General features: G+C 35.4%; 1 protein-coding gene across 6 annotated transcripts; it reads right to left on the bottom strand.

Moving 5' to 3' along the window:
• Window positions 1-1,436: 1,436 nt before the first annotated feature.
• fzy (cell division cycle 20 protein fzy) lies at window positions 1,437-15,492 on the bottom strand. Of its 6 annotated transcripts, none has more exons than XM_072295817.1 (13): window positions 15,374-15,492; window positions 14,955-15,027; window positions 13,949-14,075; window positions 12,331-12,479; window positions 11,178-11,275; window positions 10,283-10,432; window positions 9,420-9,549; window positions 8,272-8,465; window positions 7,721-7,900; window positions 6,171-6,298; window positions 4,488-4,635; window positions 3,594-3,695; window positions 1,437-2,840 (listed from the first exon to the last, which is right to left on the bottom strand). In XM_072295817.1, the coding sequence occupies exons 3-13, from the start codon at window positions 14,053-14,055 to the stop codon at window positions 2,649-2,651; spliced, it is 1,578 nt and encodes a 525-aa protein (XP_072151918.1). In that variant the 5' UTR covers window positions 14,056-14,075; window positions 14,955-15,027; window positions 15,374-15,492; the 3' UTR covers window positions 1,437-2,648. The 6 variants fall into 6 exon arrangements, with proteins under 6 accessions (XP_072151918.1, XP_072151917.1, XP_072151921.1 ...); XM_072295816.1 differs by having other exon boundaries at window positions 15,278-15,471; XM_072295820.1 differs by lacking the exon at window positions 14,955-15,027 and having other exon boundaries at window positions 13,949-14,069; window positions 15,374-15,483.
• Between the last annotated feature and the right edge of the window lie 59 nt (window positions 15,493-15,551).

The raw sequence follows: 15,551 nt of genomic DNA, 5'->3' as shown, positions 1-15,551 counted from the left end.
GATGTGAGACAAGATGGATCCCTATATTTCTTTAAAAGTTTAAACTCACTGTAGTTTTACATGGTTTAATATATTTTGTTTAAGCTTGATGAGTTATTTGCAAGGTGCGAACATGGTGCGAAACAAAAAGCATGTGATGAAGGGGAGGAAGATAATGAACATAACCTGAAAAGTCAACGTTCACAGGAACAAATATTGGCATTGTTGCCAATGTCAAGTTTCACGCTTTTTACGGTGCGGCGAAAAAGAGGAGTAGAGTGAGGAGAGAGGGTCTAAATCGACGGTCATCATATGAAACCAAATAAAATTCTTCTTTAAGACTCTAATAAATAATGAGCCGGAGCCAAGCAAAAATCACTCTATTATTTTATTTAATATAAAAAAAAAAATAGCAACATTGTTCAACTTGTGCGGCCAAATTAGGGAGCTATCTAGAAGCAAATCTAGATCATGAAAATGTCTAGATCCATTCGAAATGTGTGTAAAATTGTTGATGCGGTAAATGAAGGACTTTTTTTCTATAACTATCCATGATTTTATTTTTTTGGCCGGGTCTAATAGACCCAAGACTTGCTAAAAGCACATTTTTCAAATACAACACAGACATCCATCAAGCACGAATAACTAGTTTCATCTCTTCGCCGCCATCAACTCACATCCTTTCCCTAGCTTCACTTCCATGTGATTCCTTATGTATCACTTGTGTGATGTGTATCACTTCACTCCAATTTTGATGAGCGAATAAAAAATTGTTTCTCAATTTTCTCCTCTGAATGCTGTTCAACTCAAATTTGATAAGTATCATAAATGAGAATGAGACGGAGCTGAGAAAGAAAATTGTTGTATTCCATTCATGCACTGGATGTGAAAAATATTTTCTTTAAATGCTTATTGAAGGAGAGATCTTTTTCAAGGATTCAATAATTTCATAATTTTCCAATTCCCTAGTGTTTCCCTTTTCCCTGACTTCAAGTATTCAAATTCTCAGAACTTCCGACAAGACTTCCTCATAAATTTTTCATTCTTTTCATTATGCTGAATTTTGTGAAACTTAGAACAAAACTTCCATTTCAAAAGATTCAAATTATGAAAAAAAACCCTCAAAAATTGCCTGCACTTTCTCGAAGAGCACCAGTTGAAGTTGTTGAACCAAAAGCTATTCGTTGAATTCCCTGCCTTTCCAGACCACTAGAAATCCTGCCATTACTATATATTTTCTTTCAAAATCTTAAGTTTGCCTTCAATCAACTGCATTGTAAATTAAAAGTATTTACGCATGTACTACATTGTTGATTTCCTTTAAATAAATTGTGGTGGTTACAAGAATAAGGCTCTTACTTTTGGGTAAAACAGACTTTCAATGTGTCAACACTTAAATAAAAAATTAATGAATCCCATAATATATCATTGAAGAATCAGAGAGAAAAGCAGAAAAATTAAAATAGTAAAAATAATATTTTATTTATTTCATATTTGGAAGTTGAAGAAAGTACAAACATTGGCGGGTTCATTCAAAAATACAGAGAAAATTTGTTTATTGTCACAAAAGTATAAAAATACATTTATTAAAACTATGAACATACATAAGAACAGTTAACACATTGGTCGTTGAATAAAATTTCATGCAATAGGTACGTTTCTTATTGATTCGCTTTACTCAAGTACTTAGGATTACAAAAAAAAAAAAGAACAAAAATTAATGTAAGATATTATTTTTTACTCATGGATGTCTTTTTTTTTACTATAGGACTCCTGATCAATGATCCATGCAGATTTGAACATCCATTGTCTGGCCCCTACACTACTCTTAAAATCCAGATTTATTAACGCACTTTTCTTTCTGAGGAAAAATTTTCACAAGAAAAAGTAGCCATTTTAAGAATTTTTCCAGAAAAAACTTGCTTTCACAGATATTCGTCGAGATCGCCTGGTAAGAATTTAAAGATCAATACGATAGTCCTATGAAATCCAATTAACCAACGTCATAATGTTAATTAAATTTTGTGAATTTTATTCAAGGACCACAATATCTTTGCTATATTATAGAGCTAATCTGCAAAATGCATGTAAAAATTGAACAATAAAAATTGATAAAATGAATTATTTGATTTAATTTTAACTGGCAATTATTACATTGATATACCTTCAAAAAATTATTTAAGAACTCTAAAAAAAATTACAAAACATATTAAAACCAACAACATGCTATTTTTAGATTGAGTTACCTTAGGCTGAGGGTTGACTTTTTGATCTCGCCATAAAGAATGTTGAGTATTTACAAAGTTGAAGAGTACAGTGTCAAATATAAAAAACAGTCTTTAAAAAGAAGAAAAATAAATAATTTACTTAACAGAGCATTGATGAAAAATTAAATGAGAATGAGAAAATTAAGCACTTCAATCAGCAAAAATTTAACTGAGCTGCCAAAATGGGTTTACATATAATCAATTCAAAACAGTCTGTCGTAACCGTATTTTGTACACATATAATGAGTGGTCAGCATATCTTCAATACTAAAACAAGAAAAGGATAGATATATAAATTTTCATCTCTATTTTATCAGCTATGTCAAATGAATGCTGACTCTGATAAGCTCAGTCTATACAGTTATCACAAGAAACAAATGAAGTGGAAATACTTGATTATAATTAACGGATACTTTGTTTCAAAATGCTGTGAATGGGTGCCGAATCTTTGACTTCTTTCTTTTTTAGTGGATCTGGGACAAAACATTTCCATAGGCGCAGAGTCTCATCGGCTCCTGCAGAGAGCACAGTTGTATTGTCTGGTGACATTGCAAGATGTAAAACACGTGCTGTGTGACCCGTTAATTCTGCCACCTAGAACAGAAATACATGATACTTAAAATTCTCTTTCTTATGTGTTATGTGTTTCTAGACCAATCAACAACCACCAGAAAGGACAGTTTGTAAACTGCTAAGAGATATTATTTTGTTTGATTCTCTGATTCAATGGCCAAATTACAAAACCACGTATCTCCGTTGAGGTACCTCAACATTTCTGCTTCTACTTTAACTTTTCCTTGAGAAACAAGCCAATTTTATGGCTTTATATTTACACGGAATATTTAGCTGAAAGAGAAGAAAAATCCGGGAAGTTTTCGAGAAATTACGTTGACTAGTTTTTTGAGGAGATAATAAAGTATGACAGAAAGTCTGCAAAGTCGTAAACGGAAATATGTGGTTCCGTACTTTGGCCATCAGATAATTTTGTAAAAAATTTTTGTGATATTCCTAGGTAACTTTTGATTCGCTGTTTATTCACTTTTTCCAGATGTATTCAAAAACCTTATCCTGAGATCCTCGGTGTAGGTAGGAGGTATATTATTTTTCAATTCTATTTAACGATTCTGACAAGGTTACAGTAATGACATCACAGTTAAACAAATACACACAATACAACAGGAGGAAATTCTGAATTATATGATTTTACAACTTTGTAATTGTTCATTTACTGATTTGATTTAGAAAAACCTTTATGACAGTCAACTGTATGATTTGAATCACAGAAAGATAGTGAACTGTGTTCAGATGGTAAGTTTGCTTGATTTTAGTCGATGAATAATTACTTACTTTCGCCATACTGGGATATTTCCAAATAATCAACTGGTTGTTTGCAAAGCCATGTCCTGATATGATTTCCTTGAAAGCAGATGACCATAAAATACCGCAAACCTAAAAGAAAAAATTGGACAGTTAGACTTGCTATTAAGTCAAAAAAGTGTCAGGGAAAAATTGCAAACCATTCATTGGTTGACATTCATCGGTTTTCCCCTAACCTTGACCAATTTTGCTCCATTAGTCAAGATTCTAATTAGTATTGGTATTGAATAATCTGTGCCGATTTTAAAAGCGAGTTTGCCACTTGCAATATGTAAAGAAAAGCCAATTGACCTATAACTCTTGGGCCTAATTTGTTTTTTAAAAAGTGAATGAACATGTAGGCAGATGAACCGTTAGTTTCTAAAATTTTGATCACAAAGCAGGAATTTAATTTGTTTCAGATCGATTTTCTTGAGACCCGTTGACAAATATTTATTTTATGCTCTTATTGGAGCAATTGGACTACATTTGGAAATCAGGAACTACAATTTCTGGCTCATTTTAGAAACAACATATGTGCCATTAGTGTCCCTATGCAGATGGATGTTTCTATTTGAGGGCCAGAAATTGTTGTTCTTCATTGCAAAATGTAGTCCAATCCGTCGAGCTGAGCCACTTGTATGAAGTTTTCAAATATTTCTACCAGACTTTTGAGGCACATTTCTGAAATTTCTCCTGCCTTATAATTAAAGCTACCCTAAAAATAACTGACTTTTAGAGACTTCTAAACACCCTAACTTTGATCAAGAAAAGCGTTTATCCAGTCTATTGCTTTACATCTTCTTATCAATTTCTAAGACACTCATTCAAATTAAAGAAGAAAATACATCATAACTAAAAACAAACAATTCAGCTCAAGCATACCTGAGACTTGGTATCGATGGAGTTGAAACAAGAGCCTATATTGCAATTCCAGAATCGGATGTGTCTATCAGCCGTGCCACCACCACTAGCCAGGATGTGCGGGGCCCATGGACACCAAGCTAGTGCCTTTACCGCTGCTTGATGAGCACTGAAATAAAAGCCAAAATGTTTCAAGAAAAAATTGACTAGCAAGTATAAATCGTAAGAGACAGCATAAGAAACAAAGTAGGTGTTAGTTGTGATCATGCAAGTTAACTCTTATTTTATGATATTTATAGAACGGACGAAATTCCTGATGAAAGGAACAGAATGGGACTGTTAAGTGATGAATGAATATTGAGTGAATTGTTGGAAGTATTTATCTTTGAATGCAAAAAAATACAAATTATTTGAGATCATGACCAATCATCACCAATTTGAAAATGACACGTAGGCACAAATATACGACCGGATCTGTGAAAAAGGACCTCATCATCTGGGAGGAAATTTTCCTCAACATTTCCCAAATGCGTGGAGGAGGAAAATCTAGAAAATTTGGCGGAAGTTTGATTCTGAAAGCTCAGATATTAAGGAAGATTTGAGTCCTCAGATGGAAGAAAAACCGCGGAAAAATTCCGTTGTTTAATGTTTCGAAAAAAGTTGAGTAAAAATTTTCTTTTTCTTCCTGGAAGATTAGATCCCGTTTCACAGAACTGGTCACATATGTGGTTCAAAAATATTATCATTTTTACCATTTTATGAAATAATCGCTAGCATTTTGAATAAAATTTAAAACAGATTTTACAAAATATTCATGTATGTGTAAAATTATTTTGCTTCGTTTCAAACATTTGAAATATGTTCTAATATTTTACTTTGAATTGGATTTTATTGTATTGTTTATAAGGGAGTTAGGTGTGACTAAGAGTGTCAGCCACCCGTTTGCTATCGGGACCTTAGTAGGACGTTATTTTCCTCGACCAGGGGTGGCTACCGCCACTCTTGAAAAAGAGCATGACTGGTGGAATTAATGAAGGTGAGAGAGAAAAAAAAACCCATAATTTCTTGTTTACCAAACGAACAGCTGGGCTCTAATTGAATCATGTAATGTGAATATGGTTTCTCTTTTTCTGAAACTCCTTCCTCTGCCCTTTTTTTTATACTGGAAAATCCTGACCATCTTTCTATTGAAGGAAAGTAATTCTAGACTCCAAATAAATCTTGTCTATTGAAATAAAACACTGAAAATAATGCGCAATACCTGAAAAGGGTCGGTTAAAAAGATTGTTTTACATCCAAAAATGAAAAAAAGAAAAAAAGATGATGTGTTTCTACACACACTAGACAAAGCTCCTAGACACACACTAGACAAAACGCCTGGACAAAGTTCATGCCAAGCGCATTGCTAGACCAATACTTTGCGGGCAAAAAAAAGTAAAAACCACTCTGAAGCTGAGATTATTGTTTCTAAAAAATTAATAATGAAGAGGAAGCTCATCAACAGTGGCGTGACGTGCTTTGCGATACATCGATTGGTCTGCCATTCAAACCCATGGAAAAGGTTCGATTAACAGGGTGTTTGCAACAAACACCTTGATAATCGATTCTTTGCCATAGCCTCAAATGGGGAAATATCGCTAAATATCGAAGCACGCCACGCCACTGCTCATAAAACTTAAAAGTTTGCCAAATCAGATATAATACCTTAAACTATAAAGTGGTGTTGTTTGATATGAAGCTTGACCAGGAATGCCTGACCAGATATACAACATGTTATCATTGCCACCACTGGCTAGGTACTTCCCATCTGGTGACCATTTAAGTCCACAAACCTGATAATAACAAAAATTCAAGGGGTAAATACATTTCATTGAGATCAAGATAAAAACAGCATAAAGGACCCCGCACACTCCTTATGGGCAGATGAACCCCGCTTGATTTCCAATTTTTTGTAATGCACTAAACTCGTCTATAGATGCTGATCAAAAGTCACCATTGCCCCAACTTTCTATGAGCTACCGTTTTCGCACAATCTGCGGTAGACATTTTGATGATTCCTTGAATAAAAGGAGGCAGAGCGGCGAGAAAGTAAAGAGATCCCTCTTACTTCTAACAATTGAGAACGTTCTAGATGTTGGAAAAATTCAGCTGATGAGAGATAAAGGGGAGACTGGGAGAGAGAAACTGATTCGGATGGTCAAGCGAAAAGGTGTGCCGAATCCCAGATAAGACTGTCTGCGGTTTTCCTGATTTTTTTATTGTCGCACAACTGACCATATTCAAGTGCTGAGATAAGGAGCTCTATAAATCTTTATTGCCGCACAGTCTCCTTTTATTCAAGGAATTATCAAAACTCCTTCATGGATTGTGCGAAAACAGTGCTTCGTAGAAAGTTTGCACAATGATATTAAAAAATTGGAGATTGAACAGGGCACACTTTTCCATAAGGAATGTGCGGGGTCGTGTACACTTAGTGAGTCCAATTGAAACTCACAAGATCAAATTTTAAACAAGATTCATATCAATGACCAAAGTCCGAAACCACATACCTCTGTTTGCTGTGTTGGAGACTACCTGTTATACACAATTTTTTTCATTGAAAACTAGTCAACGCCATTTCTGGAAAACTTCTTTCAATTTTTTTCTCTGCTAGCAGAACATTCTGCATCAATTTCAAGCTATGAAGTTGGATTGTTCCTTTACACCACAATAAAGATACGGGGTTTCGCACTTTGGCCATCAATATTTTAACTTTGCGAACACATATATATTCCAGTGCTAGCTTTTGCAAATGGATTTTAAATTAATTCTCATCAATTAACTTTTAGCTTTCAGAAAAGCAAGGCAAATCAAGTTTTTACAATTACAGTAAAAATCAAACAAGGAGAAATTTACAAACACATTCTGAAGCTTGAACAGAGAGAGGAGTATATTACAGCTCTTAGAGTTTGTCACCTTTTTTTTTTTGATAAATACAAAAAGTAAAATTATTTACAAAAGTTACGTGGGGAGTCCTTTAAAATCGCTAGTGGTCAAAGTGGCATCCATAGAGTGTAGAACAAGGAAAATTCATACAAACCACTCAATACTCCCTTAAAAGCCAAAATCATTTGGGACTGTTCATGTCTTTTTACGATAGACTTGTTTGGTGTAAATGAAAATGTGCTTGGTTCTTACTTTATTACAGGGTGATAATGAGTTCATTTTTTTCGCCTCCTTGATTCAATTTCAGGATACAAACTAATAAATTTTACCTCTTGAGTGTGACTGGATAACAAGGCTACTTGGTGTTCCCTTTGTCTCACATCATGATGGATGATCTGACCGGTGCGAGATCCACTGGATAAAATGAAGGTGTTCCATGATAATGATGCAACTCGCTGAGAATGTCCATCCATCAAACGCAACCGTTTGTTTTGAGTTGCATCCCACAACTATTGAAAGAAATACACAAAATTAGAGTAGCTGAGAACAAGAGGAAATTCTTGAAAACTAGAAATTTCATTACGATTTTCTACTGAAGAGGAAGATGTTTACCAATGCAATTTATGAATATCAATGGCCAATACCAATCGCTGCAAACAAGAAAAGGAAGAAAGAAAAAGCAAGTAGTTCCAGCAACCTTTAATGCAGAACAACAAAGTACTAAATTAAGTAATCTTAATCGTTTTTACATTATTCAAAGTAAGTAACATATAAAAATGTGATTTAATAATTATTGTAAAATTATTCTATTCAATGAAGATTGTATTTTCTAAATAACTGTCAAAAATTTCTTTTGTTTTTAACTATAAGGCGTACAAACCTGAACGCAACCTAAACTCGTTCCGACTGCCAGTAAATTCCCTTCTTGAATCCAATTCAATGAGGAAACATAGTCTTGACCTTCCAATTCCAGTAACTGATCTATATTACCGGTGGCAGCATTCCATAGATACACACTGTTTCCTAAAGCAACTGCTAAGATATTGGTTGAACTCCAATCGATTAAATTCAGATCTGGACAGAAAAAAATCGACACATAAGAGAATTGATACAGTCATTGAGATTAATTGTTAAGAGAGTTAAGATCTTTTCGATGCAGGGTTGGCATAATTTCATCTTCAAATTTTTTGACTTTCTTGCTTTTCCTTGACTCTAAGAGTTTCCAATCCCCTGACTTTCCCTGACCTTTGAACAAAATTACCAACTTTTTCTATTTTATTTCTTTTGTTATTTTTTAATTCTTACCCGAATTTTGATCAATTTTGGACTAAATTCCCTTGTTTTGAAATCAAATTATGGAAAAAGGCATTTGGTAGCTGGTTAAGAGATGACATTCTTGAAAAATGACCGGGAAGGGTACAAAGTTTTAAAATTAGTGATATGTTAGAGTGACTAGTAGATGTGTCAAAAATTCCCAGACTTTCTTCGCCTTTTCCCAGTTGCCACAAATTCTCTGACAATTTCGGTTTTCTAGATGTCCAGCAACCCTGACAATGAGTTAAACACAAAAAATACATCAGTGAAATTTAATAAAAAAAAAAACAAAAAATATCTACATTTCATCGTAGCCATCCGCAATAAATGTGGGCTCAGTCTTGAAAATGTAAAAATTGAGCGACTAGCAGTACTGTATGCAGAATTGTTTCTTAGCATCTTGCTATAAAACACAACAAAAAATGTCTAAATAATCCAAAACTATGGCGGTTTGAAGTTTGCGGTACAAAAATGTACTTTTACAACTTAAATAATCAAAGCTAATCGTTGACTAGTAAAATCGAAGGGTGCAGAAAAGTTTGAGCGCGCAAGCGTGGGTGGTGTGAGGAAACCAGTGACCTCTAAACTGCCATAATCCACTCACAATTTATGAGGAATTGAGGACTTTTTCTGGCAAATATTTCCTGGTGAGGAGAATACAATCACATAGCTTCCTATTCATCTACATGGATGTTACCTTATTGTAATACTTACAGTAATCATCAACAATTTCAGGGGCGTCTAGAATTCTATCTGGTGCATGCGGTATATATCTGCTAGTTGCTTTGGCCGACATGGGAGTTTTAGACTGACTGTAGAGAACTTTTAATGGATTTACATAACCCTGAAAAAAAAAATTGAGATGGTTGAAAGACCACACAGGTACAAAAATTTACTAAAATGTAAACAATTCAAAGTTAATCTGGAAAAAGTCTATTGCACATACTTTATTTCGAGATATGTTGCTTGAAAAAAAAAGTTCAGCGACGCCGATTATTGAAATTTAAAGTTTGTCTGGCGGACATAAATGACAGATGTGAAAACGAGTAGAGTGGCTATGTCGTATCGCTGCTGTGTCGTGCTTAAGTCAGGTGGAATTGACGACAAGCTAAAACCACCACCTGAGTTCTTGATACCATGTTGTCAATTCTACATGACATAAGGACAACAAAGCCGCGATAGGACATAACCGACCTATTTCACTATGCCATCCCACCTTTGTCATGTATGACCGCCCGGCATACTTCAAATTTCAGTAATCAGTTAACAGAAATTAACTCCATGAAAAAAGAAAAAAAAAGAAAAAAACATAAATACAGATTAGCAGTAAATTGAAATAAGCAGATGGTGAAATAGGGTTAGAATCACATGAATATTTTTTAAAAAATTTGAGCATATTAAGTGAGTATGTACTTTCATTTGACTGTTTAGATTTTGCTACGCAACCTTCCTCATTAAAGCATGGGATTTTAATAGAAATTTTATTGACGAACACACATGTTACGTTAAATGCTTCTAAAGACTAAGACTGAATCTAATGGAAAAATTCTGATAAAGAAGATAAAGACAATACTTACTTCAGGAGGAGCTGGCGCCTTCTTTTGAAAAGCCAGGATCCTAGTTTGAGATATGTCACAACCGTGAAGAGTTTCTTTCATGGCTTGGCGATTGTCTTTTTGAGCCGGGCTTAACCCGTCATCTTCTCTTTCATTTTCCTGTTGATTGAGCTGTAAAATTATAATTTATTAGCGTCATTATTACCTCTGCATTCTCAACATAAATGAAGAATAAGACATCTCCTTAGTTTTAGTCTAAACCTCTTCCAAAATGAGAATGCATTTACTGAAAAAATTAATACTTTGAACTTACCTTTAAAATCTTACAAGCAAAAAATAATTGTGTGGGAAGCATTTCCAGCAGATAAGAGTCAACGTCACATGAGTTTATATGCATGTAAGAAGGAGGCAGAAAATCCACCATCTTCAATCTTGCATTTAATTTCAATGCTTTTGAAGAAAACTGATCTTTTGTTGCACTCTAAAATTGTGTGGACTTAATTCAAGTGGCCCCTTGGAGAGCTAAAAACATGTGATTTTTAAATGATGAAGCATAATTTTTTTCTTTGATTTAAGTACGTTTTGATTCAAAGTATGAAAACATTGTATAGTAAATTGGTTTTTCGATGATGAATTTTTCACAGATCAAGTTGAGATCCTTCATTTTGGAGAACGTTTATAAGTTTTTTTTTTCCAAGTTTATAAGTCCAAGATTCCCTAGGAAATATTACGCAGAGCTTAAACTTTAAGGAGCCAAAACTTGCACTGAATTACTTCTAGGCACTCTGGTATTGCTGCATTGACAAACATAGTATGAGAGCACTTTTAAGGTTAACTCGGAGGACTATCTGAAACAGAGACAATTGCGTAGGTCCAAACAAGACGTAGGTGGACAAAATATAAAAGATAGAAATACCTTGTAATGTCCAAGTTCAAAATTAGTTCCAGTCCTGCTTGGAATGAATCGATCTCCACCGCTGGGAGTTCGCGTTGGGGTTCTTGAGGGTGTTTTACCTGCAAAATAAATTGTAGGAGGTGAAATATTAGTGCGGTTGTGTTTCAAGCTAAAAAACAATATACTTTACAGCTACACTAAGATTATGGTTTTTTAGTGCCTTATACAGGATCATTGTTACAAGACTAAAATGATAAAGGTGGTGTAATAATAACTAGTCACAACTAAGTATGTAATTTCACGGCAGAAATGCCCAATTATGTGCCCCAACAAGCGCATGAGAAATTGAAAAGGCCCTACCAATGCGGAAGAGAGAATTTTTAAACAAAAGAAAATCACAGAAAAAAGGAAGAAATAAGTCATCATTTTTTATGGTGGGAGATTTTGACGAAAGAAAGCCGATGAGGAAAATGTCGGAAGCCGGCAGCGAGCGTGTAAAAATTTGGAATGTTTGGAAAATCCTACACCCCTGGAAAATGCTCGGGACAGTCAAGCCTAGACATGCGAGGCCTATAAGGACCAGGATAAGTAGGAACTTAGCTTTTACTGTTATTCAGATATGTCTAACAGTTCTGACAATCTTCCTTTCATTTATCATACTTAATACAAGTTATGAGATGTTGATCAGAATATTGTCACAAGCCTATGGAGTGTATCTTTGCCGGCACACTAGCAATTAAAATGCTGGTCAATAAGGGAACCATTGCTCACTTTACCAAGCAGTTACCTACATGATGTGAGCATTTTTCCTTACCACCTTTGGTTCACAGACAAAAAGTTTCCTTTTTGACCAACCAGTGACTAGCAGTGTTGCTGCTGCTAACTCTTCATCAATGAGCCTAAAATTGCATTTACTGTTGGCAGTAACGCCATGAATAGTAGAAAAAAGGTTATTTGATACTTTGACAGAGTTATGATGAAAAACACATGGACAAAGATGAAAAATTTAAGTACAACAGCATTAGTAGTGTATTCTGTCGGCAAATTTTTAACTGAGCTCTGCTTCAGTTGGCCGTGAACTTGACAACGCACCAGGTAGTGCCTGCCTCTGCTTGAGACAATTTACAAAAAAAGGAAAGCACACATATCAATAAGAGTGGCTGGACTGAATTACCAGGTGATTTTTTTGGAGTTTTCGATGGTGTTTTCTTCATGGCCATGGCATCGCTCTGTTTTGGTGTTTTTGGCATTCCTGAGGAGCTGGCATTGAATGAGGCTGATATTTTCCCTTTCGATAAATTCAAGCTGGAGTTGATCCCACCGCTGAAAAAAAAAGAAGAAAAATCTGAATTCATATGGACGAATCCCTAACATCAAGTAAAGCCAGTGTTCAAACATAATTACTTCTGAAAACCCAAGGTACACTCTACTACAGGTATGGACAAACAGGGTGCCGAAGTGGCAGCGCTGAGAAAATCGGCGATCGAGTGACGTATGAAGTCGTACCGTCCATTTGCCGCGTATGTCTTTGCAGTCGTACTCTCGATGCTGTCAAATCTACGCGTTTTGACGACTTTCTAAAATTCCATTTGTCCATACCTGTAGTAGAGTGTACCTTGAGAAAACCTGCTTTAAATGTCAGAGCATACTAGAAAGTTGCTTTTCACAAAGCAAGCGATACATACCGAGCATCTGAGAGTCAAGTCTTGGTAGGGGCTTGATTTCCTATTTACTTACTTAATACAGAAATAGGAGATAGTTGAAGGCACTCTCATACTTAAGTATCAAGACTTAGAGTAACAGGTCAATGTAGTTGGTACAGAATATAGTTTATCAACACGGATTAACAGTCCTGATGGATTAAACTTTAGGAGGGGGCACTGAGGGTGTTGGCAAAAATTCATGGTCCTCTCTGATTTCTCTAGGACTACTAGTTGACCGACAAGCTGAGGCAACAATACTTAAATAAACCACATCTATCTTTGGTGAAACTCTTGATTGTTTTTAATGTCTAGAGATAAATGCTTGAGAAGAAATAATCAATCTTAGTTTCATTTTAAAGACTGACTTCAGCACGTCTTGCTGTTATTGAAATCCAGAGGAACTTACAACGTTGTTAAGTTTCATTTGATAACACAATCATTTAAGTACCTACGTAATATTTTCTAGATAAATATTTCAAATTTTTAGGTGAATTTTCTGGTTACTTTATTGAAATTTCTCATGAGTATAAGAGTCACCTAGAGTTGTTGATTTTTCCCCAAAAATCAATTAAACCGAAAGTGTCAATTCCGTCAAAAATATCGATTATTCACAGAAGAATCACAACCGACAAATCGATTTCAAGAAAATCGCTATGAGTAAAAAAATCGATTTTTAGGATGAGTATTGTGCCATTACTTTTTCTTAAATTCTCGCCTCACTGAGCGTTGAGTTTCATTGTCCCTTAAAGTGGAGCAATTTCAATGGTCTCCTTTAGTTTAGAAGAATAATGTAGGCCTGTTGCTTCCTTCATTATTCAGGAGTAAAATTTTTGTTCGTAAAAAATCGAAAATTTTCGATTGGTGAGTAAAAAAATTGATTCAGCTGCAAAATTGCTTGCAAAAAAATCCATTCAATTTAATCGATTATTTTGTGCAAAAACCTGATATCTCCGGAAAATCGAAAAAAAAATCAACAACACTAGAGTTGCCTAATAATGAATTAAAAAGTGACCAATCAAGCCTTAGTGGCTTTCACCTCTTAAAACCTGAATGATCATGGCAAAGACTTCTATCAATCATAAGGCTCACCTGGGTTCCAGAGTTTTCTTCTGCCATCTGGGGACAGGGCCCTTGGTGATTGGTTCGTCCATGCGGACAGCACTATTGAGATCATTCAAAAACGAAAACTGAGCCATCAAAAACCGGTGACCTGAAACTGAGAGCACAAAATTATGTGGTCTAATCAAAGGAATAGAAATTTACATTACCTTGCCAATTAACTCATTATACCTCATTCCTGAGTTGAAAAGGAGGCTTTTGATACCTCTAGGCGATGACATCAACACAGCTAACAAGGAGCAGAGGCATAAGAGAAATATTGTATAGCGAATGTGCACTAAATATAGCTAAAATTGCCGGAGATCTGAAAATATTCTTCACAAAAGGTGCCGGCATCTTTTAAGTAAGTTCTCAAATTCTCGTCGTAGCTTGCTATTTTAATGTGTCTGCGATTAAAATCTACTTAAAATTAAATAAAATCAAACAAGACTAGATGTAAAGTCTCAAATGGAACACAAAATTCAATAAGTACCATAAAAAAAGCCATGGGAGTGTGGCATTCGGTAAGCATGAGTAGAGGTAGAGATGGTAGTTAGGATTGAGATAGGGCTTCTGAAAATCCGAACCGCAGAGGGTTGCGATAAACCAAGCTATTTCCTGATACCTGTACACTGCTGCTGTTCAGTACGATTCAGTGGGGCGCTGGAGATGCTTTCACAATGTGTTCGTTGAGTGTAGCTGTGATATTTGCTCAAAATGACCCACAGTGGACCGGTCAGTATGTCATACAACTTGACGATACTTATGTCCTCATAGCATGTTTATCTTTACAATGCGGCGACAGCTTTGCAAAAGCTTACGTTCCAATTTATCACCTAGAGCTCACTTACCAGGTGTTGAGACAAAAGTCACCTCTGACATAGCCTGTGGGAGCACGGAGTACCTCTCAACCAATTGGGTACTTTATGCATTCAGATTTATACAGGTATGCAAACGTGAAACTAAGTGGAATTAAGACAAATAAAAAGTAACTTACAGAAAAATTAATCTAAGAATGGAAGACTACAAGCCCAATTTTATACGTTGGGACCAGTCAAACGGGCCTAAAACTGAGATGATGGACAGGAAGAAAAGATAAGATTTTCTTGATTCTTGAGGAGAGCCAGGGTAGTCTCAAGACCAATCCACACAGGTCAGTCATTCCCGAGGACGAATTTTGGTTCTCTACTGCGCAGTGACGTAGTATTGAGTGCATACAATGTATTTCTTATGGGTGCACTCAATAGTACGTCACAATGAGTGCTGCGAGTTAGGGCCGGGCGGGGGAGTGGATTTCAAAAAAGCTGCGCAATGACTGACCTGTGTGGATTGGTCTTGGGTAGTCTTCCGGTTGCTGGTGGAGAGGAAAGATCACGGTAGATTTAAAAGCTCAAAGCTCCACAGAAAGTGAAATACATATAAAAATGAAATGCCGATTGTCGGTGAACACAGCGTGAGATGATAAATTGAGAGAATTGGGGAAGCACGAAGCAGCAACGGCCGTTAAAAAATTTGGATTTTGAAATATTCTTCTTCTTCAACCAAGCGATCATTTTCAACAACATGAAAAAAAAGCACCACATTATTGTTGATT

This window comes from Bemisia tabaci, chromosome 2, assembly GCF_918797505.1.
Source record: "Bemisia tabaci chromosome 2, PGI_BMITA_v3".
Taxonomy (NCBI): domain Eukaryota; kingdom Metazoa; phylum Arthropoda; class Insecta; order Hemiptera; family Aleyrodidae; genus Bemisia; species Bemisia tabaci.
Note: the sequence above shows the minus strand (reverse complement) of the source record. Positions and strands in the feature narration are given on the sequence as shown.